This window comes from Maylandia zebra, linkage group LG15 (genome assembly GCF_041146795.1).
Source record: "Maylandia zebra isolate NMK-2024a linkage group LG15, Mzebra_GT3a, whole genome shotgun sequence".
NCBI classification, from domain to species: Eukaryota; Metazoa; Chordata; class Actinopteri; order Cichliformes; family Cichlidae; genus Maylandia; species Maylandia zebra.
Genome location: NC_135181.1, coordinates 31,542,473 through 31,570,287, shown reverse-complemented (window position 1 = coordinate 31,570,287; position 27,815 = coordinate 31,542,473). Strand labels below are relative to the sequence as shown.

Sequence of the window (27,815 nt, the reverse complement as noted above, 5' to 3'; positions counted from 1 at the left end):
TGCATTGTGTGCTAGAGATGGTCCAAGAAGTCTGTTACCTAACAATAATTATCAGATGAATGTGTCTGTGCATTACATCTGTATAGTTTATAAATACAGCTTTGCTAGCTAAGCTATGATGTGTTAGTTGAGAACTTAGCACTGTGTATGGTCACTTCACTGGGCCAAACTCTAATGTTACACCAAATTACAACCCTGTCAGCCAACAGTACATGAAAAAATAAGTGATGTAACACACTGAAGTGTTGATCAGCATTTGATTCCACAGCTGTAATGGCGCAGTGGCCATAGTACTGCTCATACTGTAACACGCTTACAGGACACAACACACAGCGAATTGAAACTTCTGCATGTTCTAACTTTATTTACAAATGGTAAAAAAAAAAGAGAGACCAAAAAATATATTTTCGCTTTAACATAAAATATATACATTTACAAGTGTTGCTATCAATTCTGTAGAGCAAGACAAATCTCAAGTACAAATGTGGAGATGGCATTGTAGTTGAGAACACCTTCACACAGATCTCTAAAGCTCCACAGAAGCTTATTACATTAGAGGTGGTCTCCTCTTATCTTGGCAATTCAAACATTCCTACTTGGAATCACTGCTTTTCCTAAACAGACACTCATTACATCCCACAGAATTAAAGCCACTGTTAGAAACAGCCAGAGACTTCAAGAATACCCACATGGAAAAGACAAAACTCTTACAGTAAATGTTTATGTATACTGCATGTCTCATACTATGATTTTTCTGTGAGATGACAAAAAAAGACTACTGTTTTTTCCCATAAGTGTACACTCATTACCAGAATGCAGTCCTGATCTATAGATCAGTAATCAATAAGTAGCCCTGAGGTAAGTGTGTGATTTTGGGCAGTACAGAACTTTAAAATTTATATCACAATATTAAAGTCAACATTCCAAGATTGTTTTGTACACAAAAAAGTTCAAATAAAAATCTTCAAATGCTAAAAAGTTGTTTTTATTCAAATAAAACAAATTATTAGAAGTATATGTGGGTGGGGGCGGGGTTTAAAGTTTCTGCCAGTGTTTCACAAAGCTGACTCTCTGCCAATCCTGAGTCAGGGAATGTTTCTCAGACAAAAGCAACAAACATTAAATTAGCTCATGCAAATTAATTATCTAACATTAGCATTTACTGTTTTTTATACATATAACAATTAGAAAATAAGAGTAAAATCTGGTATAAATTCTGTGCCTAATCAAAACATGGATCCATCCACTGTGGAAATAAGGGAGGAGCTGAAAGTACACCGTGGATACCTTTAGTGCCCTCCCACTGGCACATATATGCTGCTTCCTCTTTGTGCTTGAAATGAAAAATAAACACACCACAAACAAACTCTCTATTATTCTGATTCTGTATTTCAAGTTCATTATTTACCTGAGCAGTCTGACATCATTACAGCTTTCATCAGCCTAGCACTCTTTAACTTGGCGTTTACAGCTCCATGTGGGTATCGCAGTACGAGAAGATGTTATGGTCAATGTTTGTACCATGATTTCATTCTTGGCTTTGGAATTATTACACACCCGTGAGAATAAAAGCAAAAGTTGTGATATTACAACAATACAGGTGATAATAAGATGCGCTACAAATCATGAGATTAGGAGCAAAACTTGCCTGACTGATACCATCTGTAATGTTACAAGATGCTCATACTATGTGATGGAAGCTGGATTTGTGATTTAACTTTGTCTCACACCATCAACACTTTTCTTGTAAAATTAATCTTTGAACCTTCCACCTTTTTCCCATTTTTTTCTTGAAATCTCAGTTCTGTTTTATGGAACAGTGGCCTTACTATCCTGTCATAAGACCTGGCTCAGAGTGAGGTGTGAGGTCATTCAAACTGCACACGGATCAGCTGGCGTGCTCAGTACACTCGTGATGTCAGCACTGCGTGTGAGAGCAGGAGGAGTACAGGTACAGCAGGATGAAGCAGTCGATCAGAAGGATGCTGTAGAAACATCTCTGTGTGTACAGACTCCGACCCCTCTTAAAGCGAGTCAGCAGTACAGCCAGCAGTGAAAAGAAGGTGGCCATGTTCAGGAGGAGGAACAGGCGTATGTAGGAAGCCGTGCTGGGTAAACTGTCGCTTCCTGCTGTGGCGACCATGTGAACTTCCTTGAATTTGCGACCCTTGAAAAAGCCCCCCTTTCTGTTCTTGCGGCTGTCTGCGTAATCCACAAAGGCCCGCGTATCTGCATCGCCCTCTTCTGGACTGTCATCATATGTGCGCTTTGAAGTTCTCTGTCTCTCTTTCTTTTCGTTCACCTCAATCTGTGCAAAAATGTCAGGTAGAGTCTCTGAGAGCTTATCTCCGAGGTTCACTCTCTTCCCCCCCTTACCTTTGCTCTGTTTTCTGGACATAGCGAACATCTTCTCAATGGCTTCCTCCGTCTTCTTCTTGTCAGTGAACTGGAGGAGGCGCTCTGCTGTCTTTCGGAAGCTGACGGTGTTGAGGACCCGTCCAAGGATGTGCCTCTCCATCTGCTGGAAGACGGGCTTGACGTGTTGGAGGTTGTCCTCCATTAGGCTGACATATTCCTCCACTTCCTCCGGAAAGCTGCTAACCTCAGCTGCTTCCTTCTCAAATACGATCTTCTTGTTGTCCAATAGCACCATGGCAAAAAGTGCCTTGCTGGTGACCTCTGCAGTCAACAGGTAAATTGTGTAGATGTGTTTCTTGGTGGCCAGGTAGATATCGACCCTCTCATTATCCCCACGCAGGCTAAAGCTCTGCACATCCACACCTGGTCCAAAGAAAATGTAGGCCATCCTAGTGTGAGGGTACCTCAATGGCATTGTGACATTCACATAGTTGGAGCCATTATAAGGGTATCCTCGAGGGTAATTCCAGTAGCCTACCACCCCTTTGTTACTGTAGTTTGTGTCATCCATCCAGAACATCTTATATTTATCCTCCCCGTGTGATATAAACGCTCCATGAACACCATCTACCTTTGTACCTTGGAATGGCAGCTCTGTGTTGTGAAAGAAGGCACTCATGGCACGGACAGGGCTGTCAGGATCCAGGTGGATGTGGTCGACAACAAGCAGGAGCTGTGGATGAAGAAGGAGCAGGTTCCTCTGGACATTCCTGATCTTCAGTTCTGGATTGTAAGCAGAACGTCCTTCTCCTCGGATAAAGATCATGCCCTTCCTCTCTATAGCAGCTTCCACTCTCCCCTGAGCATCAGCAGCTGGCCCCACCTTGTACTTTAACCACTTGGAATCACAGGCTTCTGTAACCTGTCCAGCCCATGGCTTAAAGCAACTCCCTGAGAAGGCTGAGCTAAACAAAACCGCATTGTTCAACAAGGTATACTTTGGTCCATAGAGTGCCTCAGTGACGAACGGGACACCGTTGGGCGCAAACGTGAAAGAGTTCTGATCAGGGTGTTCGTGGCCGGCATTAAAGTTCCTCCACCCTTTAATCCACTCTTTGTACTTGTTCTTATGAACAATGTCGAAGATGGCACGTCCCCCCAGCTTCCCTGACTTGAAGGACAGAAAAGAGCTGTTGGCTTTGACGGGTAAAGCGCTTCCATATGTTACCACGCCCCAGTCCTCAAAGTAGTGGAGCTTGGGTGTTCCAAAATCTGATGGGGGTTTGGGGACCAGGCCTGGGTCATACCTGCAGAACCAGAGGACAGATATTATTGACCCCAAATCCAAAACGTTGGGATGGTATCTAAAATGTAAATAAATGTACCAATTCAGGAAAAATATTTCCTGAAATCAGGAAAAATATTTGCAAATTTTCAAACCTTTCAAGGAAAAAGAAATTGTCTGAAAATTTGAGCAAGACAATGCGAAACCACATCCATTATGTATATGAGTGGATTTTCTAAAATCAATGACTATGTCTATATTTCATCTTAAATATGTTTAACTGAGTATCAGACTCATTACACCATTTAAAAGAACCATCATGGACTGGGCTGTTGCTGGTGTTATTATCCTAGAGCAGTCATTTTTATTTTAAAAAAAATATTAAAATATTAATTAATAGTATTAAAATGTTAATCAAGGTTAATTGAGCACATGTAAATGCAGAGACTGGCACTGTTCTACTTAATGCTGACCGCCAGAGAAGACATTAAGTACCTGGATGACTCACGCCAACAAAGTCACAAGAGATTCAGACTACAACTCAGTCGCAGACCAAAGGGCCCTGCACAACTGCTGTCACCACAGGATGAGGGTTGACCACATTAACCCTGCAGAAGCAGGCAAAGGTACAGGAAGAAGCTCAAGAACTGTGGCACAGATGTCACTGAGGGAAACATCTCTCCACAGCTCCACTCCTGGTGGAAGGACATTTCACAGGTGGAACTTGGAGGCCCTGAAGTCTCTACACTTCTGAAATGGTATCAACAACCCAGTGTAAAAGCCTCTGTTTGTGCCTCTCATGATAGACCAAGACTGCATCTATCTTACAGAAGCCAGGAGTCATGTCAATGTCTTAGAGCCTGAACAGGGCAAAGTATGTCAAGTATGTGAGTGCGTTGATGTTTCCAAAGCAAACAGATCACTTGCCGCTAGGGATGGGTATCGAAAACTGGTTCTTGTTGAGAACCGGTTCCCACTGTTTCAATTCCTTGGAATTGTTTGCCATTTTTGTAAACGATTCCCTTATCGATTCCAGTCGCCCTGAAGGATGTCACCACATTGCGGAGCGTCATTTACACAGCGCGTAAGCGGCTCAAACGCTCAAAAGTTTGGTTATACTTTACGAGAACGGATGACAACAGGGCAACTTGCAATACTTGCAAAGTGGATATTTCATTTAAGGGAGGAAACACTACGAATATGCAAAAGCATTTGCTCACAAAACATGCGATGACCTTAAATGAATGTCGTGTTTTTAATTCCGCTCCAGACTCGTGAATCTCAACCCAGCAGCAGCGGTAACGTTTGCACGTCCTCTCCCGTTAATGCCGCAGGTAAATAATCAACTAACAGTGCATATTATGTTAGCGCGATCTGCCTTATTACAAAACCTGCCATTACTGTGCATTTAGGTGACCATGATGAGAGAGACAGACAGAGTCTGGCTCAGATGCTGGCAGTTCTCACTGCAATCTACCGGTAGCGTCTCCTTTCAGGCCAGGATAGACGAATGTCACCGAGCAGTGACTGAGTTTGTGGTAAAAGGCTTGCACCCATTTGCCACAGCAGATGCCCCCAATTTTTGGTAAGTGAATGTGTTTAATTGTAGGCAGGGACATTACTGGATATTCTTGTGTAATTGCTACAGAATAATTTATGTTATACTTTGTTATTGCTACAGAAGAATATTTATTTTATTATTTTACATTTACAATTTTTTTTCCTGGGGACCCTGTGACACCCCATTGAAGAGCCGTAGGCTGGATCTCTTGAGATCTCACTGTTGGGTTTGTAAGGCCATGTTACTCCTAAATTTCTATCTTGTTCAAAGAGAAGATATAAAACAAAGTTCTAAGCTATTCGACCTTAGTGTTCTCCTTTTTTAAAAAGAATCGATAAGAGAATCGATAAAGAATCGAATCGCTAAACAGAATCGAAAATGGAATCGGAATCGTGAAAATCTTATCAATACCCATCCCTTCTTGGGGCCATGCCTTTGCTAGATCTACCACTGGCTTCAGCCTCCTCTCATACACCAGGGGACTTTTAGTCAGAAATGATGTCTGACTCATTCTCACAAGGTGAGGAGAAGCTCATGTTAAGAGCTGCTGAGCCTCCAGGAACTGACCTGATCTGGTGCCCCATTGGTTATCATGATACATGTTATCTTGTGGTCTCACACAGCACTACAGCCTTAGAGGGAGGAATCTATAACCACCACTTCCCCGTGGAAGGGAAATGATCCAAAGGAATACCACGGGTCAAAAAAAGTCCAGTTCCTCCAGGTGTCCAGAGACTGAAGGCAATACTTCAACACTACCACTGGCCTGTTTTGGTCCTTCTGGGGGTCAAGGCCCAAGCTGTTGATACAAACCTGCAGGGGGCCCCAAGAAAGAAGCCCCAGTGGCTTCCACGACTTCTGTCAGTTTTTTCCAGCAACTGAACAAACACAAGAAGAGTTTTTATGTCTAAGACAGTCTGCATCTGAGTAGGGCCGCATGTCAACTAATTATCCAAGTATAGAAAAATCTGCAAGCCTCTGCTTTCAAGGGAGAAAGCCTCAATACACTTGTTAGGTGTTGGTTAGCACCCAAAGGTCGGTGACCAAGGCCTTCCAGTAGCTGAAACGTTGCAGTGAGAAACAGCTGACAGCAAAACTTTGACAATCAGGATGTCAGGATCGAGTGCTGCCTTGCATTTCTCTCAGCTAATGCCATGCAGCCGCAGTTGGTGCAAGAATAATTAGTGGGTGCCTGTCTCATGCTCATTGCCAAGAGACTCTCATGGCCATCTGTCCTGTTAAATGGATGATCTTCCAGCCCAACATTGGCAAGTGTAAAAAAAGGCAACAATTTATCATATTATCCATTTAAATTTACATGAAAAATTGACCAAATGACCAAAAAGTGACCCCTGACAAGATGTGCAGAAGTGTATGTTAAAGTACTGTCACTAACAAAAAAACGATGAAATTAACCTGAGCAGCTTACCAAATGAACTCTGTATGGAGAGTACACCATCGCTGGCCTTTTCCAGCTTGCCCCGGCCCTTCCATTACCCTGTTTTGATGAATTAGATCTGCCAGCCAGTTTCCACTGCCATTACGCAACACATAGCGGTCCAAAAATACCAGCTGGCTCTCTGGCCCGTAGAACCAGTTATAGTTGGAATCTGCAATTGCTACAGTTCGCTGAAATCCTGGTGAGATGGTGAAAACACAAAGAAGATAAAAACACCATATTTCATTTGTAAAGGGTACACATGACAAATAAAATGTTGTACTGAGTGAGTTTGAGGTTTGTAGAGCCAAAAAATGTGCAAAAATAGCACTTTAAACACTATGAATTCTTTGCAAATTACAAAACTCAACCATGCAAAACTCATTATGAAAGGATCTGGCTTGTGATCACAAATGTGTAACAAAAGAGCATTCCCCATCTTAAACCTCTGTGGCCCAGCTCAGCTCCACACTAAGTGCAAATTGTTCACACAGTTTTGTTGTCTATAATTACATAAGGAAACTCTTGCTCTCTGTTGTTGAGAGGATTCTTAGAAACCCGTTATAGTAACTACAACATGTTATCACAGTAAATCATTTGTCAAACCCAAACACTCGGGAACTTATAGCACAAACACTGTCAAGGTAAGTCTCTTCAGACTTATAAAGCCCCTGCTTTCAGTGTAATCTACACTCAAACCAAAGTTAATGTCTTCATTTTATCCTTTGCACAGCAGTACTTAGATTAGTTTTACATTGGACCATGGGTAGAATTATATTTCTTGTATCTGTATAGAAATTAACCTTTCTTCATTTAACTTAAAGTAAACACTGCAAATGAACTGACAATAACATCTATGAGAACGTTGGTCATTTATATTTCAACTGACTGACTCTCTAATCCTGTCAACAGTTTTAGAACATACAAGCAACCATACAAAATACAAAGATACACAACAATCCTCCATAGTCTTTCAGCAACACCCACTACAACTGACCTTCCACCTTTTTTCATTATTCACCCTCCAGCTTGTACTTCAGCCTAGCCTTCATTTTGCTTGGGTGGCATCTGTTTTTAGGTGCACTCACACTTTCCTGACACAGACAACTCATAATGTCATGTTTGTCAGGATGATAAGAAGGTCTATCCCAACTCAGGAGATAGCATGGGTCAATCCCTGGCAATGCCAAATGCATGCATTGGAGTAGGTGTGATGGACAGGGCTTAAAGGGATGAAAGCGTGTGTACACTACAGTAAGCGTTTCGAGTGCTCAGGTAAACACAGAGGTTTTACACAAGTATCAGTCCAGGTAACTGGAATATATGGCATGATGTCACAAAAATCATCTCCTTGGATAATGCCTGTCATAGATATATGGAAACTCAACAGCCCAAAAAGTTACTATTTAGAGCTTTTTTTAATAGCTCTCTGAGCTCAGCTGCTCTCATCCACCAGTAGACTCTGTGCTCTGGTGGCATTTTCATGCAACACATAATAAAAAAAAACCTGATTAAATAACATAAACACTGCATCTCCATACAACATGGTAATATACTACGCAAAACTACCCACACCAACCATCTCCAACCTGGATTTAAGTGCGATCACATAAATCTTATACGTCATATGAGTTAATGACAAAATGAAAGACAAAAAAACACTACTCTGAAATTTTGGATTTAGTCATTTAAAAATCGCATGTCATTAAATTACATGTCAAAATGCTACTGACTTATTAGAAGGTTGTTATCTATTTCAAAATCTGTCTGGAAAAGTAGCAATGGTAAGTAAATCTGCCATTTATATAAAATAGCATATGGACATGCAATTTACATTACAGCACTTGGCATCTCTTCATTTGCATTCAAGACTCAGACTAATACTGGAACTTAAACTGACAGTTACTTCCTTTTTTCCAGCTGTCTTCTGACACTTTAGCTTCTTTAAACTGTGAAGCTTCAGCTTGAGCTATTGTTCCAATACACACCAACAACAGAACACAACATTAAAAACAGTGAACAATTAAGTAACATTAAACCTCTTATTATTTCATTAAGATCTCACAAGATCCCAAAAGAAAAACACAGACAGTTAGTGGACAGCGATCATTCAGGGTGCTCCGAGGCCAGTTTGGGATAATCTGGCCTTGTCTTCCTGTCTGGTAGGAGGAGAAAGCTGCTATTGTGGCTCTGAAGCTCAGGCTCTCCTGGTCAGTGCAATTAGAGGTGCTTTCTGGGTGCAGAATTGCTGCTCAGCTACAATATAGAAACTGTCAGCAATTGGCTGCAAAATGCCTGAGTTTGACCTGGGGGCCCCTCCTCCCACTGCTACCCTCGCCCTGACCTCCAGACAAACCCCCAGGACACCACAGATCCCCGCATGCTTCAGCACAGCTTTGTCAGACATCCAGAAAGGTAATAACTACACGCATGCATGCCCCATATCAGTTCAGAGGAGAGGGTGCTCTCCAGTGAGGCAGCCTGAGGTAATTTTCATGCCTAAGCTAACATAATGAGGCCTTTGGCTGGAAGCGTTCTAGTAGGCATAAGCCAGATGTCTAGGCCACTCATAGCTGAATAAACACTTCCTCACAGGTTACTGACTTTTTATGTGCTTGCCTAAATATAACCATTACAGTAAAAAATACAAAAAAATCACATAATTAATTTTGCTGGCAGTATGTGGTGTCACTTTTACCGGGCAGGATGGTCCTGTACAGAAAGGCAAAGTGTTTAAGTAGCCAAGAGTGGTCGAAGTGGCCGATGGCAAAGTGGCGTTGCACCAGGAACATGTACTGGAAGAGAGAGCGGGTGGTGTAAGTCCCATATGCTACTCCTTCATACAGGGAACCGTCGGTCACATCCTGCAGGAGAACCATGGACTTCTCCATGATGGACAGGACTTGCTTGGTCCACAGGTAGGCCTCCTGAAGGTAACCTGGAACACAGGAAGTTCAGATGGTGTCAAAAAAATCCAAAACTAAATCTAAATTTCAGTTCATGAAACAATTTCAGAGTTGACTCTGCCTGTTGATGGATCTGAGGGTGCCATCTAAAGAAAGCTTCCATATTTAGCTGTGGCTACATCACACAGCTATGCTACACTGTACTATATATACTCCTTTAGACATAAACACAGACCAGATCACACACACAGAATCTACTATGAGAACATGCAGCCACATAAACACTGTAGCCACAGTTCACTGAGGAATCACGGGCTGTCAGCAAACTCTGGTTGACACGCTCCCCACAACACCCCCCTTCTCTGAGACATGGTCCACCCACTGGAGCCATCCCTGAATGGGTTTGGTTTGGTTGGCTTTTGTGCACAGAGCAGGTATTTACAAGTCATCAAACAGAGACACAAAGACTACATTTACACAAACAGGGCTTAAACAGTGCTTACAAAAGTCCAGGAGCCAACTTCAGAGCTGTCTGTCACTTTAATATAATTAATGTCCACATCCCGTCATTTCACACATTTAAAAGGAAACTGCGATATAGAAAAGAACATAGATACATTTTTGATTTGATTTTGCTGTGAAATGAAGAAAGAAAGAAAAAATATATAGCGTTAGTTCAGGCAAGCCATTAAGTCAGGCTCTACCACAATCCTGGCAGATCAGCTGATGTCTGTCCCATCCCACATCAGCTGATATCCTTCTACACATCCAGTTGGCAAATTTCATACAGGAAACAGAGTTTAAGCCGCTTAAGTTTTCCAACAGTCACTGTACATCTGTATTCTGTTTTGCAACCTACTTCCACCCCAACTTCTCAGGGAAGAATCAGGCTTCTTTTTACTACAGTGAGGTACAGAGGTATTAATAATCACCATTCATGTATGATGTGACAGTTAAATGTTGTCCACAGAACATCCAGAAATCGAAAAGATGGCACACCACACAAGTCACTGTACTCGTACACCAACATTTACAAAAAGGGAAAAAAGGCTCTATGAGCATGTGAGCTCATACGCATGTACATAGAGTAGCTGTTATCACAGAGTCTAACGCTGTGGACAGCTGACCGACAGAGGGCATGACGCTCTAAGTGCTAGGAACCACAGCTGCCAGCTCAGCCTTCAGAGCACTTTCACTCTGCACTCCAGAGGAATGTGAAACAGCAACTTTCCACTAATGCTCCTGGACTCGCCGAGCAATCCTTCAGTCTGTCTGGACAGCCGGTTAGTTTCAGGCAATATGGACCAAAATTAACATCTTGACACAAAAATGATCTTATCCCTGACAACAATATGTGAGATGTCACAAGGACATGTTCTTTTTGAACGGATGGATCAATAAATACTCGTCTAAAAGCAAGCGACAGAATGGTAGTCGCCTCGTAGCAACGCTTTTCTTTTTTTCAGCCTGGTGGCTTTTTTGAATCTGAAGAGGGAAGTGGAAGAAACACGAGAAAAATCCCCTTAAAGATCAAAAAGGCAGACATTAGCACTTACAGTAACACTATCAAATATTTGTGTGTAGGTGATTATCGCTCACAACCTTGAGTGCATCACTTCATGCATCAACGTTCAGAAGACAAAAAAATAAACATAACTCAGCCTTTAAGCTGCGACACTTGAATGAAAATAAAATTGATTTGGTTGCAGTTTTTTAACAGAGCTGTGTAGCTACTGAACAAATGAAGTAGTTCCAGTCCTTAAACAAAGTTTAAGCAAAGAAGAGATTATTGTTCCATGTTTTTCACATAAAAGCTCAAATGTCTATAAATAAACTCAGTATAACTCAAGCCACTCTTCTGTTGTTACATGTTTATTTTGAAAAAATGTCTATGTAAGCAGATCTGCCTCTTGTTATACTGATTAAAATTCTTTGACCCTGTGTGTCAAATAAATAATAAAATGACTTTTGGCCAGTTTTGACATCTGACCTGTAGGAATGGGCGTACACTGCTACGATGAAAACATCTTTAACTCATTCTCAAACTGGCAGCAGTGTGCAAAAAGCTTTTGTCAGATAACCTATGAAGAAAAAATATAGTACGTAGTTTTTGGCAGCGATAAATGGAAAGCTTTCAGTTATTCAGAGCCAGGACTGAATTTAATGCCATGCCTAAATTAAGCTTGAATTAAGCGCAGCGTTAGACATGACGCCTGAATGAAGCTGCTAAAAAAGAATCTTAAATAAAGCAGATTTTTGTTTTTTGGATCACTTAAAATCGATCATGTGTTGCCAAACTATTAGGAAGCAAAGTTCTTCACCCTAGTTAGTTTTTAAACTCACATCTTTGCATGAGGTTGCTTGTAAATCACACTTGAGTGTGTGAATGTGTGTGTGAATGGGTGGATGATTGTGTATAGTGTAAAGCGCTTTGGGGTTCTTAGGACCAAGTAAAGCGCTATACAAATACAGACCATTTACCATTTAAGCAAAAATAAATATGTCATAAACAAAGCAACCAAGCTGAGGAAAACACAGTGTATTTCCTCAGTAATGCAGAGCAGGAGCAAAGTCATTTTTGGGGAGTAAAATGAAACCAAGCAAGACAAGGTCAGGTTGCAACTTTCCTGAGATGTCACAGAACTGTGTGCTTGTTGGTAACCTTTATGAAAAATGAGCAGAAATAAAACCACTGTGACCACAGTGGTTCTCGGCAATTGAGCTTAAATTTAGTTTACATCAGTACTAAATCTTAAACGCCAGAAAACAATTTGAGAACGTCTTGATTTCCTTCCTCTTCTGCTTCACATACATATTTAGTCGATGGTGTTGAGATAGTGAACTGGAGTAATCATGGCAGATTCTGCAAAGGACATGCTCAAGATAGCGGGCCCCATTTACTAACATGTGCAACACAAAAGAACTGCGCAAAGAGTTTACGCAAAATCACCATCAGATGTATGACACAAACACACAGGATAAGTGTGTTCTTACTGTATGATTTGCGTATGATAGGGAACAGGACTCATTCCAAATCAACCACAGCCCATTTCTCTAAAAAGGATAGCTATAAAAGGAAATACACTGAACAAAAATATAAACGCAACACTTTTGTTTTTGCTCCCATTCCCCATGGGATGGACGTAGAGACCTAAAATTCATTCCAGATACACAATATAACCATCCCTCCCAAACAGTGGTCACAAATCAGTCCAAATGTGTGGTAGTGGGCACATCTGCTATATTGAGATAATCCATCCCACCTCACAGGTGTGCCACATCAGGATGCTGATCTGACATCATGAGTAGTGCACAGGTGTACCTCAGACTGCCCACAACAAAAGGCCACCCTGGAATGTGCAGTTTTGTCTCACAGCAAAATGCCACAGATGCCACAAGCAATGAGGGAGCGTGCAATTGGCATGCTGACAGCAGGAATGTCAACCAGATCTGTCGCCCGTGCATTGAATGTTCATTTCTCAACCATAAGCCGTCTCCACAGGCGTTTCAGAGAATATGGCAGCACATCCAACCGGCCTCACAACCGCAGACCTCTTGTAACCACACCAGCCCAGGACCTCCACATCCAGCAGGTTCACCTCCAAGATCGTCTGAGACCAGCCACCCAGACAGCTGCTGGAACAATTGGTTTGCACAACCAAACAATTTCTGCACAAACTGTCAGAAACCGTCTCAGGGACGCTCAACTGCATGCCCGTCGTCCTCATCGGGGTCTTGACCTGACTCCAGCTCGTCGCCGTAACAGACTTGTGTGGGCAAATGCTCACATTCGATGGCGTCTGGCACGTTGGAGAGGTGTGCGCTTCACGGATGAATCATGGTTCACATTGTTCAGGGCAGATGGCAGCTGAGAATGTCCCAGTTCTTGCATGGCCAGCATACTCACCGGACATGTCACCCATTGAGCATGTTCGGGATGTGCTTGACCGGCGTATACGACAGCGTGTACCAGTTCCCACGACTATCCAACAACCTCGCACAGCCATTGAAGTGGAGTGGACCAACATTCCACAGGCCACAATTGACAATCTGATAGACTCCATGCGACGATGTGTTGCACTGCATGAGGCAAATGGTGGTCACACCAGATACTGACCGGTTCTGGGTCCCCAGACCCCCAATAGCGCAAAAAAATGCACATTCCAGGGTGGCCTTTTGTTGTGGGCAGTCTGAGGTACACCTGTGCACTACTCATGATGTCAGATCAGCATCCTGATGTGGCACACCTGTGAGGTGGGATGGATTATCTCAATATAGCAGATGTGCCCACTACCACACATTTGGACTGATTTGTGACCACTGTTTGGGAGGGATGGTTATATTGTGTATCTGGAATGAATTTTAGGTCTCTACGTCCATCCCATGGGGAATGGGAGCAGTAACAAAAGTGTTGCGTTTATATTTTTGTTCAGTGTACATTTGCACTGAAGAAAATAAAAAGAACCCTAGGTTTCTCTGCAGCACTGTAGCCAGGCCGATAAAAAAATAGTTGGGCCAAGTATCCCTTTAACCTGAACTAATGAACTAATGAACCGTGAATCTCTTCAAAGCTAAAATTTAAACCACTAGATAAGAAGTTACTCATAACCATCTCACATACGTAACATTATCTACAGCTACTTTCAGTAGCATTGATCGGTTGGAGACTCTTTCTCTTCAATTGATCTTTCTGAGTTGACTTCAGTAGTTCTTCCTCCAAACCATCAACATGTCTTTTAGACCCTATTCCTACAAGACTGCTCTGAGAAGTTCTACCATTAATTAATGCTTCAATGTATCGGCTATGTACCACAGGCCTTCAAGCTGGCAGTTAAATTAGTAGTTAAATTCTTACATGAAAAGCCATCACTTGACCCAGCTTTCTTAGTTAATTATAAGCTATAATATTTTATTAGAGCGATTACAGCATGCCGTAGGTGTTAAAGGTACTGCAGTGCGGTGGTTTGAATCATACCTATCTAACAGAATCCAGTTTGTTGTTGTAAATGTAAACTTAGGTTAAATATGGAATTCCACAGGATTCTGTGCGAGGAACAATTCTTTTTACATTACAACACATAGTGAGGTTTCACTCACTATGTGTTTATGCACCTCTCTGCATATAATCATTAGTAATTATTAATCTCTTAATCACTGGGTCTCTTCCACAGTGTGTCTTTATCCTATCTTCCGCTTATTGAGCCTGGTTCTGCCAGAAGTTTCTTCTTGTTGAAAGTGAGCTTTGCCTTCCCACTCTCACCAAGCACTTGCTCATGCGGGGTTTAAGTGGAGAAAGTGGCGACAATGTCGTAAGAGAGAATCCTGTACTGCTAGGACAGAAAGAAAGGAAAAAGCAAAACTGGAGAAACTTAAAAACACGGTGTCCAAAGTCTGAGGAGGAAACCAGAAAAGGGGCAGCTGTCTAACATATAAAGTGTAAAACCAAAACTAAAACTACAGATTCTGACACTGTTTTAGCAAAAACAATAATTTTACTTGAGGGCAATCCCCTCACTCATATTTTGAACAGTCAGCAGGAGCTAACTAGCTAGTATGCTGCTTTCAGTCTTGTGTTCTCCCTACCACCCAGTCAGGTTAGGGTTGTGCATGTCATTCAGTTGCTTACCCAAAGGTGATTTTGTCCAGCTGCTGGATAGATTCCACATTGACTCTGACTATATGGCAGTCCTTCTACTCTAACAGGAACCTGCAGCAGGTCTAGTACTGCTTTATGTGCTACTACAAAGTTGTGCAGAACAAGAATTCAATGCATACATTTTCCATCTGCCTTCCAAGACGGTGGAAGTGAAGTTTACCTACATGATCAGAGGCTCAGACTGAGAGAAAAACATCATGGAAGCAGATTAAGTTGAAGACATGACAGCATGAAATGTCTCAATATCTCACAGTCGTGTAAAAAAACAAAACAATTGATCATGTGTTAGTGTAACCCATCCCCCTAAAGAATTCCCGGAATCAGACTTTGGACCATGTTTAACTAAATCCCTTCAACGAAATCCAGACAAATGATAATCGTCTAGTCAGGCTGCATTTTGCTTTGTTTCCAGGATTTCTCTCCAACTTCCAAACTATTTGTGGAAAAATATTTCTTCATAAAAACATTTGAGGCACACAAACAGAAAACAAAACAGAATTTTTTGTGGCTTTTTCCACAATTCAAAATGATCACCAGTGTGAGCAATAAAGTACAAATGGACAGCATCATTGGTGTTCAGTAAATAGATTCTACCTAAATCTGTTAATTAGTGCGAACTTTCTGTGGTGAATGTGTGCAGAAAACACCAGCGATTAGAGAAAAGGCTGCAAAAGCACACAAAGCACCAACGGAAATACAAAAATCATACAAAACACAACAGAAATATTTTGGGGAGAAACTAATGTGATGGAACAACTGTGGAAGTAACAGAAACCAAAACACACCAAGGATTGCACTGAAACACGCTTCAGAGGCATCGTCTGTGTTACGAAGGAGAAAAGGAATCAAGATAATGTGTGTTTTAATCACACAATTCGGCAGAAGACTGTAGATAAATGTTTGCTATAGACCATTTATTGTTAGTGTGTTTCTTCAGGAGCTGTTTCTCCCTGTTTGTCTCCACCTTTTACACCATGGACAGAAAAACTTGCATGTGAACATGGCAAAAAAAACCATTCATGGGGTCTGTGTGGACACAGTGGAGGATTATAAATACCTTGGTCTGAACACTGACAATAAACTGGACAAAACACAGAAGGCCTAAAAAACCCCAAACGATTTATTTTTCCTGAGAAGTTCTTTAATATCTCAATGTTTTATGATTCTGTGGTGTGCTGGCACAGCAGACTGAGAATAACATACAGCAACAAACTCAAGAAACGGATCTGCGAAGCCAGAAACGTAACCATCACACACTTACCCTGCATCATGTAAACCAGACTTCCTGTGAGCAGAGCCACACAGTTGGTAGGCTGATGGTTGTGTAGGTACTGAAACCCCCACCCTCGGACGTAGGACTTCTCATACATCAGGCGTGATGCGTTGCCGATCACCTGCAGGAAACGTTCCTGCTGGCCCTTGTTCAAGTACTCATACAGGAAGTCGTAGGCAGTGGCAAATCCAACTAAAGAGTGTGCAAGAGGAACTTCATCCCAGGGAGCGTCTTTAACAAGCCTGCAATACATAGATCAGACAAACAGAAGGGAAAGCATCAGCAAGTGGAAAGAAATTGCAAGTATGAAATTTTCACTCTTTTCAACGAAATCCTGGCAAATGGCTTCTAATGAACGAGAAAGCCTTCCTTTGCAAAGGCTTTTAATTAACATAGCAGCTGTAAAAGGGCTGGTCTCTTTGAAAGCAAAATAAAGACGCTAAATAGGATTTATCAGCAAAATTACAAGTGTACCAACAAAACGAGACATTAGAAATGCAGCGTGGGTAGATTCTCTCCAGGTTGGATCTAAGACTGCTGACGTGTGAACTGCAAAGTGTTACTTTTGAGAAAAAAAGTGAAAGCAACCATTCTGTTCAGGTTAATTAAAGGGAACTGAACTACAGATGTGTGGACTGCATTTTAACAGCCAATAATTGACATCATGGATTGTGCTGAGATCTACACAAAGGCTGTCTTAAGATCTAAACCGGACTAGAGTCCTGTTATCACCTCCAGTCTAGCTGCAAGGATAAATCACTAAACACTAAAGCAACAACAACAACAAATAATAGAAATCTGTTCATCTCAACTGAAAAAACCTCCTGTGTAAATTTGAATTGTGGTAACTAAGAATCAGTTTGCACCTCTGTTGTAGAGAGTGGGTCAAAAGAGGACAGTAGGCAGCATTCCACTTCAGTGCGACACAAAGTAAGCACAGGGTGTAGCATCCTAAATACTGTCATTTTGGGTAATTTGACTAACCATCAAGCCTAGTTTGTTGACTTTCACTGTAGTTGTACTACCTTTCACAGAAATTTATAATGCTGCTATAATTTCATTTTTCAAGCTTTGGCATCTGCAGTCTACAAAAACATCCAGTACTAGTTGGAGCAACGTCAGCAACCAGGCTACAAAGAGTCCAATCTGCTGCAAGTGCACGCCATGAAAGCATACTTTTCTTTGCATTGACTGAAAATGGCACATGAGTAGTGGGGTATCCCCTGTCCTGCAGCCCGTTGTGCATTAGACAATTTCACTACTATCGTAACACACTATATTGCTATACTGAATTGAGGTTTTCCAATCACTTCCATGGACAAAAGTGTATAAAATCACTGGGAATTCCAGTGTGGTACAGTGATAAAATGCCACCTGTGCAACAAGTCCAGTTGTGAAATCTCCTCACTATTAAATATTCCACAGTCAACTGTTGGTGGCGTCATAACAAAGTGAAAGGGACTGATTTTATGTGGTAGGCCACATAAAATCAGTCAGCAGCTGCTGAGGTGCATAGTGCTCTTAATGCTTCAGCATAAGAGTACCAACTTTGGGGAAACAGTTTGGGGATGGCCACTTCCTGTTCCAACATCACTGTGCACCAAAGTAAAGTCCATACATACATGAATGAGTGAGTTTGGTGTGGAAAACTTGACTGGCCTGCACAGAGTCCTCACCTCAACCCTGACAGAACACCACTGGGATCAACTAGAGCAGAGACTTCGATCCAGGCCTTCACATTACCGGTAGTCTCTAACCTCAGAAATGCACTTGTGCAAAAATGATCAAAAATTCCCATTAAAACTTCTAAACTTTGTGGTTATGTATGTATAGGTAGCTCTGCTTTGTGGTCTATGGACACACACTATTGAGCCTTCGCAGAAACCCCCAGCTGCCCCAATTACACACTTGATAAAATGCATTAATGGTATTCTTCCTTCAGCTGGATCCTTAAATTTATATTCATTCATTTGAAAATCAGAGCTTTTTTTATTTTTGAAATCTGGCCAAAGGACAAAAAAGAAAAGAGAATAAAAGTTACTGCAAACTTAGAGTTGGACTTGATATTAAATTATGCCAAAACACACTAGTTTTGATTTTATATATTTCTCTTGTTTGCTTTTTATTCCACTATTTTTATTTTATTCCGGCACACATGTACAATGACAATAAAAAAAAAAAACACACACACACACGCACCAGAGAGGCAGGCACCATTCTGCCACAAAGTAGAAGCTCTTCATTGGAACATGGTTGTTGCAGGCGTAATTGAAGGTCATGAATACCACAGCTGACTGATTCCTGGAGCCACTCTGCAGAGGCCCCGAGAGGTTCAGTGACCACAATAAAAGTGCGGCCAAGTAGAAAACTCACAGTGTGCTCTTAAGACGTGAAAACACATGCTCAGTGGCTTTTCTTTTCTGCACTGTGGCACACATCCTAATGTTGTGAAAAATGCCCTGTAAATTGCACTAATGCCAATCTGGAAAATCCCCCTGGCCCTGTTCAGTGGTTGGAGGGAACATGGCAACCGTGCAGTGGAATGAGAAGGATTAAACTGTCCCTTTAAAGAAGAATTCACCTGAGATTCTCTTTCTGTTCTTGTAAAACTGAGCACCTATGAAACAACAGGAATGCTTTATAACACACAAACTGACAAGTTTAGATAAGGGAGAAACATAATTCTGCTGTGAGTGACACAACAGATAATGATGTTCCACCACTGGGAACATGTACTGCCAAGAATCTTGAGCAGCGTTTGTATAGTAGCGCGATGAAGACAGTTAATTATCACATTTATCAATTTTGACATCTTTAATATTGAATGCTGATTTCAATAAATGAAAAAGAAAGACAAATTAGGCTTAGAAATATGGACTTATTCTCCACATCTGAAGTCCTTTGGGGAGGAAATGATGCAGGGAAGAAAATCATGGGTGGTGCACAAAACCTGCTTTGAAATTTCTAAGAAACTGGAGCAGTCAAAAAACACTCGTTGGTCACTAGGACTTGCAATATTGCTATAGCTTGTTTTGTATTTGTATAATATTAATTTGGAAAACTTTTTATTGCAAATGTATTGTTTGTGAAGTGAACCAGGTGTAAAACATCTATGGTGTCTGTTTCCATCCTAATGATGATCCAGAGAGGGCATTTTAACTGGCACGGTGACACAGTACGATAACATAAAAATCTAAAGACCACCAGTAGAGGAGACTTTGATTTAACTGTGCTCTTTTGCTAACTTTTGCATGTCTAAGTCCTGCTAAACCTTTTTGGCTAATTAGAATACATTAGAATAAATTAAAAACCCTAGAAAAAAAAGTACATGGTTCTATTCCATTCACCCTATATTTACTGAGGACTATCTCACAAGTATCGACAAAGTGATCTGCAGCAACATTACAAACAATTTAATTGGCTCTGAAAAACGAGTCTAAGTCTTCTTTTTCCCCAGCTTCTTTGGTTTACCAAAATACATAACTTGACATGCCCCAACCACTGGTAAAAAAAAAAGGAAACTCAAACTATACACAAGAATTTCCCAACATTCCTGCAGGACCTGCTGATTTAAATCTTGCTTATTAACACTGTTTACACCATTAATAGTCAAAAACTGCAGAGGTTGAGCAAACTGTTTGAAAATGTAAGAGAAGCAAGCACTGAGATGGTGATGATTAACAAATATTATACAGGTAGAGAGCCTGACTCCTGCAAGATTGTGAAGCCACTATTTCCATATATGAAAGTATTTAAGCACCACTTCTGATTGGTTTTAGTCTTTCAAACAGAATGTGTGTAGAATTGGAAGCGGTGAATGACTTTAATCCACTTTTCAGCCTTTTTGCATTTGCCAGCCAGAACTGATGGCCATTGAACTCAATCGAATTGTTAGGGAAATAAGGAAGCACGGCTACTGGCATGAAGTTCAGTCATGGCTGACTGTGAAAAGCCTGAGGATTGTCCAGGCATTGGCTGAATGGATGAATTCAGCTGACTTGCTAATGTTTTTCTCACAGTAGGAAATGTGGCGAGGTGGAAAATAAAAACATAGACATGCATGTGTTTATATCATTTCGATTTTAGACTGACACATTTCCGAGTGGCTAGTCTAAATTTACCCCTGAGAATTTTGGTTGCCAATAAGTCTTGACTGTTATAATTAAACTTGAAAGAGGTTTTGGAGCTAAAGAAATATAGCTTTGTACAACGACTTTGGGACTAAGCAGAACATTAGTTTAGATCACTTTGTTTTCACATTTTAAATTAAGTTCAATTTAGTTAAAATTTGTTTATATAGCGCTAAATCACAACAGCAACCACCTCGAGCTTGAGCCGGATAATACTGTAAATTAGAAAGCAGACACAGAAGAAACTCCAACAATCATGCGACCCTCTCTGAGCAAGTACTTGGTGACAGTGAGAAGGAAGGAAGCCTCTGACAGATCAAGGCTCAGGTAGAGGCAGCCATCTGCCACAACAGGTTTAGGGTGAGTGACAGGACATTTAAAAAAAAAACCCACACACTTTCTGTTGAATCATAATACGAATGAATAAAAAATAAATGCTATGACCCAGTCACATAGTTTATCAGTAGCAGGAAGGCAGTGGAGTGTCCAAAGAAGATGCTGACTGCAGTAAACAGTTAAGTTTGCTAAGAAAACCATTTAAAGCCTAAATTCAGATGACTGGATTTTAGAGGTTTTGAGTACTTTTTCCATTTAGCTGTGTTATCATTCTTAAAAACTGTTTGTGACCAAATAGTTTCTGTTTGTTTTCTTCCTGAATTAAATTAACACAGATACACTGCTGTGGAAAAGTATTTCCCCTCTCCTAGTTTCTCATTTTTTGCAATTTGCCACACTCGTTTAGTTGTCTTTGTTGATGATCTTAGAGTAAATATGAAATGTCGTTTTTTATTTATTAAGGGAAAAATGCTATTCAACTCTACCTGGATACCTCTACCTGAAAAACTGACAGTAATATGTATATTTAATTATTAGTTTGGGGAAGTATGGATGAATTTGGCTTTGTTCACCCTCAAACAAAATGCTCCTGCAACAAACAGAATGTAACTCTGTGAAAAGCACTGAATTGATACTTAGAGAAACTTTAAAGCCTGAAGAACGTAGCAACCTATCGTCACCTAAGATAATATATGCTGTGTTCAGAGTTGATATAAACAGCTCATTGCTGTGGTTTCCTTTGCACATCCAAAATAGTCATCATCATACATTCTTACCTAATTTGACATCAAAGTGCTGATATGCAGCAAAGCTAAAATCCCTCTGCCATGTTCAAACCAACGATAATAATGAGCCCTATGGCACTGATTGTGTATACTCTGCAGCTCTGTTCAGCCACTCAAACACTGAGGTTGCATATGTCATAACCACACAATCATAAGTTCCATACAAAGGTGGCAAATGTCGTGTCAAAACTCCCTGAGAATTACTTAGCCTTGTGTAAACTGAAGCAAACATATGATGGAAACATTCTCTAGGATGAAGTGTACATCATACTAAAGCAAGAGCTCCCACAGCTGGATTACCAAGTTGAAAACATGGGAAATACAAGAAAGATTGGTTAGGGAAATGACTGTAGCTTAGCCTGATGATATGCAATACAGAGGAGAACTAACCACAACTAGAGGCAGTCCCTGTCAGGTCACCTGGACCCTGAGCTTCAGTCACAACCCAGGCCTGAACTATTCAGCCCACATCTGAATATTTCATTTCCTCTCACTTGGGGTGAGGGTGGGGGTTGTTTGGGCAAACAGCTGCTAAACATATTTCCTGGACTACAGACTTATCGGCCCACAATGCATCTTTACCACGAGTCTTCCCACAGAGAAGGACCGGAACACTCCAGAGAGGGGACTGACTAAAAAGCCACTGACAGCAGTGGTTTAGCATTAAAGCTGCATTGATGAAGATGTAGGGGTGGGGCAGAGATATCGAGTAACATCTGTAAACTGTAAACAAAAAGTTTCAGTCACAGTCACAGTCACAAGTAAAAAACAACAGAAAATATACCAACTAGGCTGGGCTGCCATCCTCTCCATGTAGTCCTTGACCAGATCGAGGGCCCCGGCCCTGTGTGGGTACAGCAGGCAGAACATGGACAGGACGCCCAGGTTGTTTCCATAAACCTCATTCCAGCGGGCGCTGAACTCGGCCGGGCTCCAGGGGGGCAGGTACTCCTCGGGGTGCTCTAGCATGGTCTCCCCGGCCTCACGGATTCGTCTCGCCATCTCTTGGTGAGTCCCTGCAGCTGCGTACTGCAGCTGTTCCACATCCCCACGGCTGAAGTACAGCATGGGATGACCATTGTAGTTGCCCCCCATGAAGGGGATTCCTCCGCTGGGGTCCACCTCGGCTACAGCTGCCAGAGAGAGCAGGGGCCACAGAAGACTTATGAAGAAGACAGTGGGCGCCCCGCGGGTGTAGGTTCTCATCCTCTCATCGGAGACTGGGCTGTGGCATTGCCGAAGGAGCTCAGCTGAGAAGGGGAAGGGGGAGAAAGATTTGAGAAAGCCGGCCCATATTCTGCAGAGTTTTTTTTCTCGCAAAAGCCCTGCATTCCTTGAATAATTAGATACAGCTGTAGGCCTGATGATCCGGCCTTTCCATACTGATGGAGAGGCAGCAGTGTTTAGAAACGATCAGCACTGTCTGATAGAGTAGGACTTTATCGTTTCCAAGAATTTAAGAATAGCCTAAAATTTCCATGAAACACCGCCTTACCTTCTCTTAAACCCACAGGATTTAAGTCGGCGTTGCTATTGTCAGACAAGTCTTGCCATGCACACCCAGGCCAGGCCAGAGGAGCAGGCCCTAGAGGTCATAAATGGCCCATTACTGCAGTAACATTAGTCTGGTTCACTGAAACACGCTTTAAACCAAAATGGTGTGCTTTACAGTGAGACTGTGCTCCAAACATGAGCGTAAATTCCATGACCTTAGAGGAGCTTTTGGCAAAGCCCCAGTGGAAAAGCATTTGGTAGTGATTTAAAAGACGTCTAGACTGGAGTCCGTTCTAACAGGCTGAAAGTGGACGTGCATCTTATAAAGAAAGAAAATTCAAGCCGGAATGTAAAACTGAGTCTCCTCCTGGAATTAATTCTGACATTTGACCTCAGGAGGCGTCACATTCCTCTGTGGTGAACACGAAGGTGGAAGATTTATACCAAGGACCAAGCAGAACAGAAAACTTTTTTTTTTCTTAAGCTCTCTATCTTATGGTTTTCATTAAATTCAGGCTCAGTCAGGACAGCTGTAGTCAACAGAAGATTGTTATAAAATTAGAGCTACCAGAATAAAAAATGATAATAATATTATTTATATTGTTATTTGGCAGATTCTTTTATATGTTTGTTTACAATTGGCATATTATACAAAAAAAAATATTACATAGTTATGATAATGCTTTTATGTTGATATTTAAGGTTTAAACACTGCTATTTCTGTCTATTTCTTTTTGGCAGCAGCAAAGCACAGAGCACAGCTGGCATCAGTGACAACAGTTCTCATATAAATTAGGTCAAAAAAAGGATGAAAAGAGGAGGGCAGAGGTGGGTTGCAAAGCGGCTTGCTCAGCTGATGTGTACAGTCTAGAGCAGGTTAACTAGCGTGCCCCGTATGATATTTGCCAATTGAATGTGTAGAAAAGTATGAGCCGAGCCATCGACTAGTACGGGATGACCTTAGAATGAAACGAGCTGATTGGCTGGGACTGCAGCTGAGCTCTGACTTCTATGTTTTATCACTGCTTTACAACATGACTTTTTTTTTATTTTGTAAAAGGATAAAAAGCATGTGATAGTTAAGATATCCTACTGTAACTGAATGTAAAAACATAATCTGCAAAATGTGTATTGAACACAGTGATTAAGATATTTTATTTCCTCTGTTTTAACGGATAATCATTCCTTGGTGAGGGGTGTGTATGTCATGGTTGCAGCTTTTCAGAGATGATTGCCTTCCCTCTCCATTTAACATCACTGTAGATTAGTGATGGGATTTCCAGCTCTTTTTAGAGAACCGGCTCTTTCGGCTCCGATCCGGCTCTTCAGGTTGTTTTGTTGCTTTAATTAATTTATTATTAACAACAATATAAAATTATGCACAAAAGGAATTACTAATGTAAAAAATGTGTTTTTATTTATATATGTTTATATATAAATATATGCAGTGGCCCCTAGAGACAAAGCACTACAAACTCCAAAACACATTTCTAGCGTTAACTGAACTTCCAAAACAGAGCTACCTAGATCACTTAAATTACACAATTGAAAGCATATGTGTATTGTTTGTGTATTTATACACAAGCACTCATATATATTCAAATAATTTTTTAAAAATTGTTCATTTACCTGTTACTATCACACACCAAATCCGGTCGTTGGTACTTGCTTGGAGTTTGTACATGTTTGTACATGCTTTGTTTCTAGGTCCACCGTAAATATACTTTTATTTATTCACTCCACATAAAATGTAATAAATAAATCATATAATACAAAAACAAACTATTCACATTTCAACTTTTAACTATTTAATTTTTCAGCTTTTTCCTTTTAAACAAATTTAAAGTGAAACAACACAAAACACTGCAAACCACAACACAATTAAATATAAATTAAAATATGAAAACAAAAAGAACATGCATATTCTCTGTCATATAGGCCTGCATGAATAAACTTTCTGTATCCTTTAATCATCCACAACTACTTTCTGTTGCGGATGACTACTATACCTTTCTAATGTGACGTTGTTGTCCCTGGCTCTCTTTCTCTGTCTCTCCCTCCTGCTCTGTTCCTGTACTACTGAGTGTAACTACCGGCCCTCCCCACTCTTCCCAGCGCAAGCACACGGCCCCAGTGCAGAGTGAAGTGAAAAAAAGATAAGGAGCCGGTGTTGTGCCAAAAAGTGATTTCCGGTATTTGCCAAAAACTGATTGCTCGTATTTAAACTGCTATAAGTAACTTGTTGGGCTATACTATGTGAAACATATGTCAAATGCATCCCTTATGGATGACAAAGTCATCTTAAGCCACAAACAACATTCGTGTAACAAGGTAGAAGCCGCAATCAGTTTTTGGCAGTGACTTTTATATAACCTTTATTTATGCAGTTAAAAAAAATCTCATTAACATTAAAATGTCTTTTGTAAGAGTAAGTTGGCCAAGAGGACAGCAGAAATGGCAGCAAATATTACAATAGTTCTGTAAAAATATTTTAAGTGGGGATAAAGGACCGGATTGGTTATAATGTAAGTACAATAACACAGAGTTGTAAAGATACTTGAAAAACGGATAATTTTTTAATTCTCTATATAACCCCTTTGTAAACCCTGTTCACCGAAGTCTATTTACGAACATACCTAAAGATATTACACAGAAAAAATACACAGAAACACTGGGACTCAGTTTTTGGCAGACAATCACTTTTTGGCACAACACAGGCTCGAAAGAGCCATTTCGTTCGCGACCGACACATCACTACTGTAGATTTACTTAATTAAGAAAAACATTTCTCCATTAAGAAAACAATGGATAAATCAGGTGATAATACCTGAATATATGAAACGAATCTGAGCTCTGAACTGAAGGCTTCACTGCTTTAAAGCCATCTGAATTGGCTAGGTTCATCTAACAGAAGAGCACCAGGGCTGAGTAAAGCCAAAAGGAAGTGCCACCTGTGGTGTCTCCAACCGAAAATATAAATATAATTTTAGATTTTTTATTGACTTATTTAAAGGTTAAGTTATATAACTAAGTTATATAGCTGAATTTGCACTGATCATATTAAAAACCTAGCCTGGTAACAGTGATCTATTTTAAGAAAAGTAAGAAGGTTTTTTAAATTATACCAGACCTTTCATCTTAACAGATATTTTCCAGTGTTATTAACAATTTCCCCAATTTACAGGAAAACTAGGCATGGCCTGAGTGTTGGGCTTGTACTTCTCATGTAATTGCTCACATTTGTATTTTGGCAGCATTTTACTCCGCTCAGTAATTTTCCACCGGCTGATACCTTTGGCATGTTCTCATATTTATTACGTTGGTTTTTTTTCGGGTTTGTTTTTATGTTACCTTAGCACATCTTTACAGCCGTAATAAGACAAAGTCCTGGACGTTAGCTCGTTATCAACACTAGCTAATTCCAGTGTGAAGTACGCCAAGAATGACGTGCTGTTTAATAAATTATTAGAAAACAGTCATAACTTTTATTCCGTATTTTTCCACGGTCACGCTCAGGTATGAAGCTGAGCTGCCTCCTCTGGTTCATGTTTGTAAGGTAATAAGGTACGGTAAAAGTAACGTTAAAAATTTTAAGCTAACTTCTCGCTCAAAGAGTTTCTGCGTTTCATTAAACCCAAAAACCAGCCGACACAAGCAGCTGTGCTTTCAGGAAACACCCTCCATCAACACAATAGCACCGACACTCGCGGAAATATTCGTTTTCGGTGGTACTGATAATCCAGAGCCACGCACAAAGTCGCCTTGTTCGTGCGTAGCCCACCAAAAAGATTTAAGGACCTCTCAAATGTGTGTGGGGGGGAGAGTCGTTACCTGTCAGAAGCGGCGCTCACAATCCGTATGTCACTTCTTCCAGCTGTCATCTCACAGCAGCAGGTTTCAAAAAGATGATTGATACGGCTGAAAGGCAGAATTTAATAATCCCTTTTTTTCAAGAGGAAACACAGAGAGAGGAGGGAGGTATGTGTGAGTGCGGAGCCAGCGTCATGCTGGCGAATGAGGAGGGGCCGCAGGAAGAGAAGCTTTAAGAGGACCTAATGAACTGTGGCTGAACGAAAAGCCCCAAACCAGAGCTGCTGTAAACTGCAAGAAAAACGTGGATATATATTCAAATAGTAAGTTTAATCAGAACATTCTTTTTTTTCCCCCCAAATTGATTGGCTGTTGAATCTCCTGACAAAAAAATGACTAAATATGTGAGTTTAAATTTTTAAAATATTTGCAATATCTGGGGGAAAAAAATCACACTGATGATGTAGGAGACTCAAAAGTCATGTATCAAATATGAGACACGAGGCGTTTAGTGATTAAGACTAACCAGCCACGTTTAATAGCTACAGACAGAGTTATACATTTGAAAGGAATGATCAAAAAAACACATTCTGTAAATTTAAAGTCAAGGTTTTAGTTAACGCCCAACTTTACAGCATTAAAAATTAAGATTACAGCCTAGACTCTATGAATATGACTTTAGGCAGTAGTAGCCAACTGCTGTCTGATGTTCCACACAGATGGGAGTTGGAGTCACTCAGCTGCTCTTATCATGTTTGTGCTAATGTGTTTTTTTGAATTTTA

General features: G+C 40.8%; 1 protein-coding gene across 2 annotated transcripts; it reads right to left on the bottom strand.

Moving 5' to 3' along the window:
• Positions 1-337: 337 nt before the first annotated feature.
• Positions 338-27,223, bottom strand: dse (dermatan sulfate epimerase). 2 transcript variants are annotated; one of them, XM_004566210.4, is made up of 6 exons: positions 27,054-27,223; positions 22,513-22,978; positions 16,466-16,719; positions 9,341-9,580; positions 6,634-6,841; positions 338-3,665 (listed from the first exon to the last, which is right to left on the bottom strand). In XM_004566210.4, the coding sequence occupies exons 2-6, from the start codon at positions 22,932-22,934 to the stop codon at positions 1,919-1,921; spliced, it is 2,871 nt and encodes a 956-aa protein (XP_004566267.1). In that variant the 5' UTR covers positions 22,935-22,978; positions 27,054-27,223; the 3' UTR covers positions 338-1,918. The 2 variants fall into 2 exon arrangements, with proteins under 2 accessions (XP_004566267.1, XP_004566269.1); XM_004566212.4 differs by lacking the exon at positions 27,054-27,223 and having other exon boundaries at positions 22,517-22,650.
• Positions 27,224-27,815: the final 592 nt, after the last annotated feature.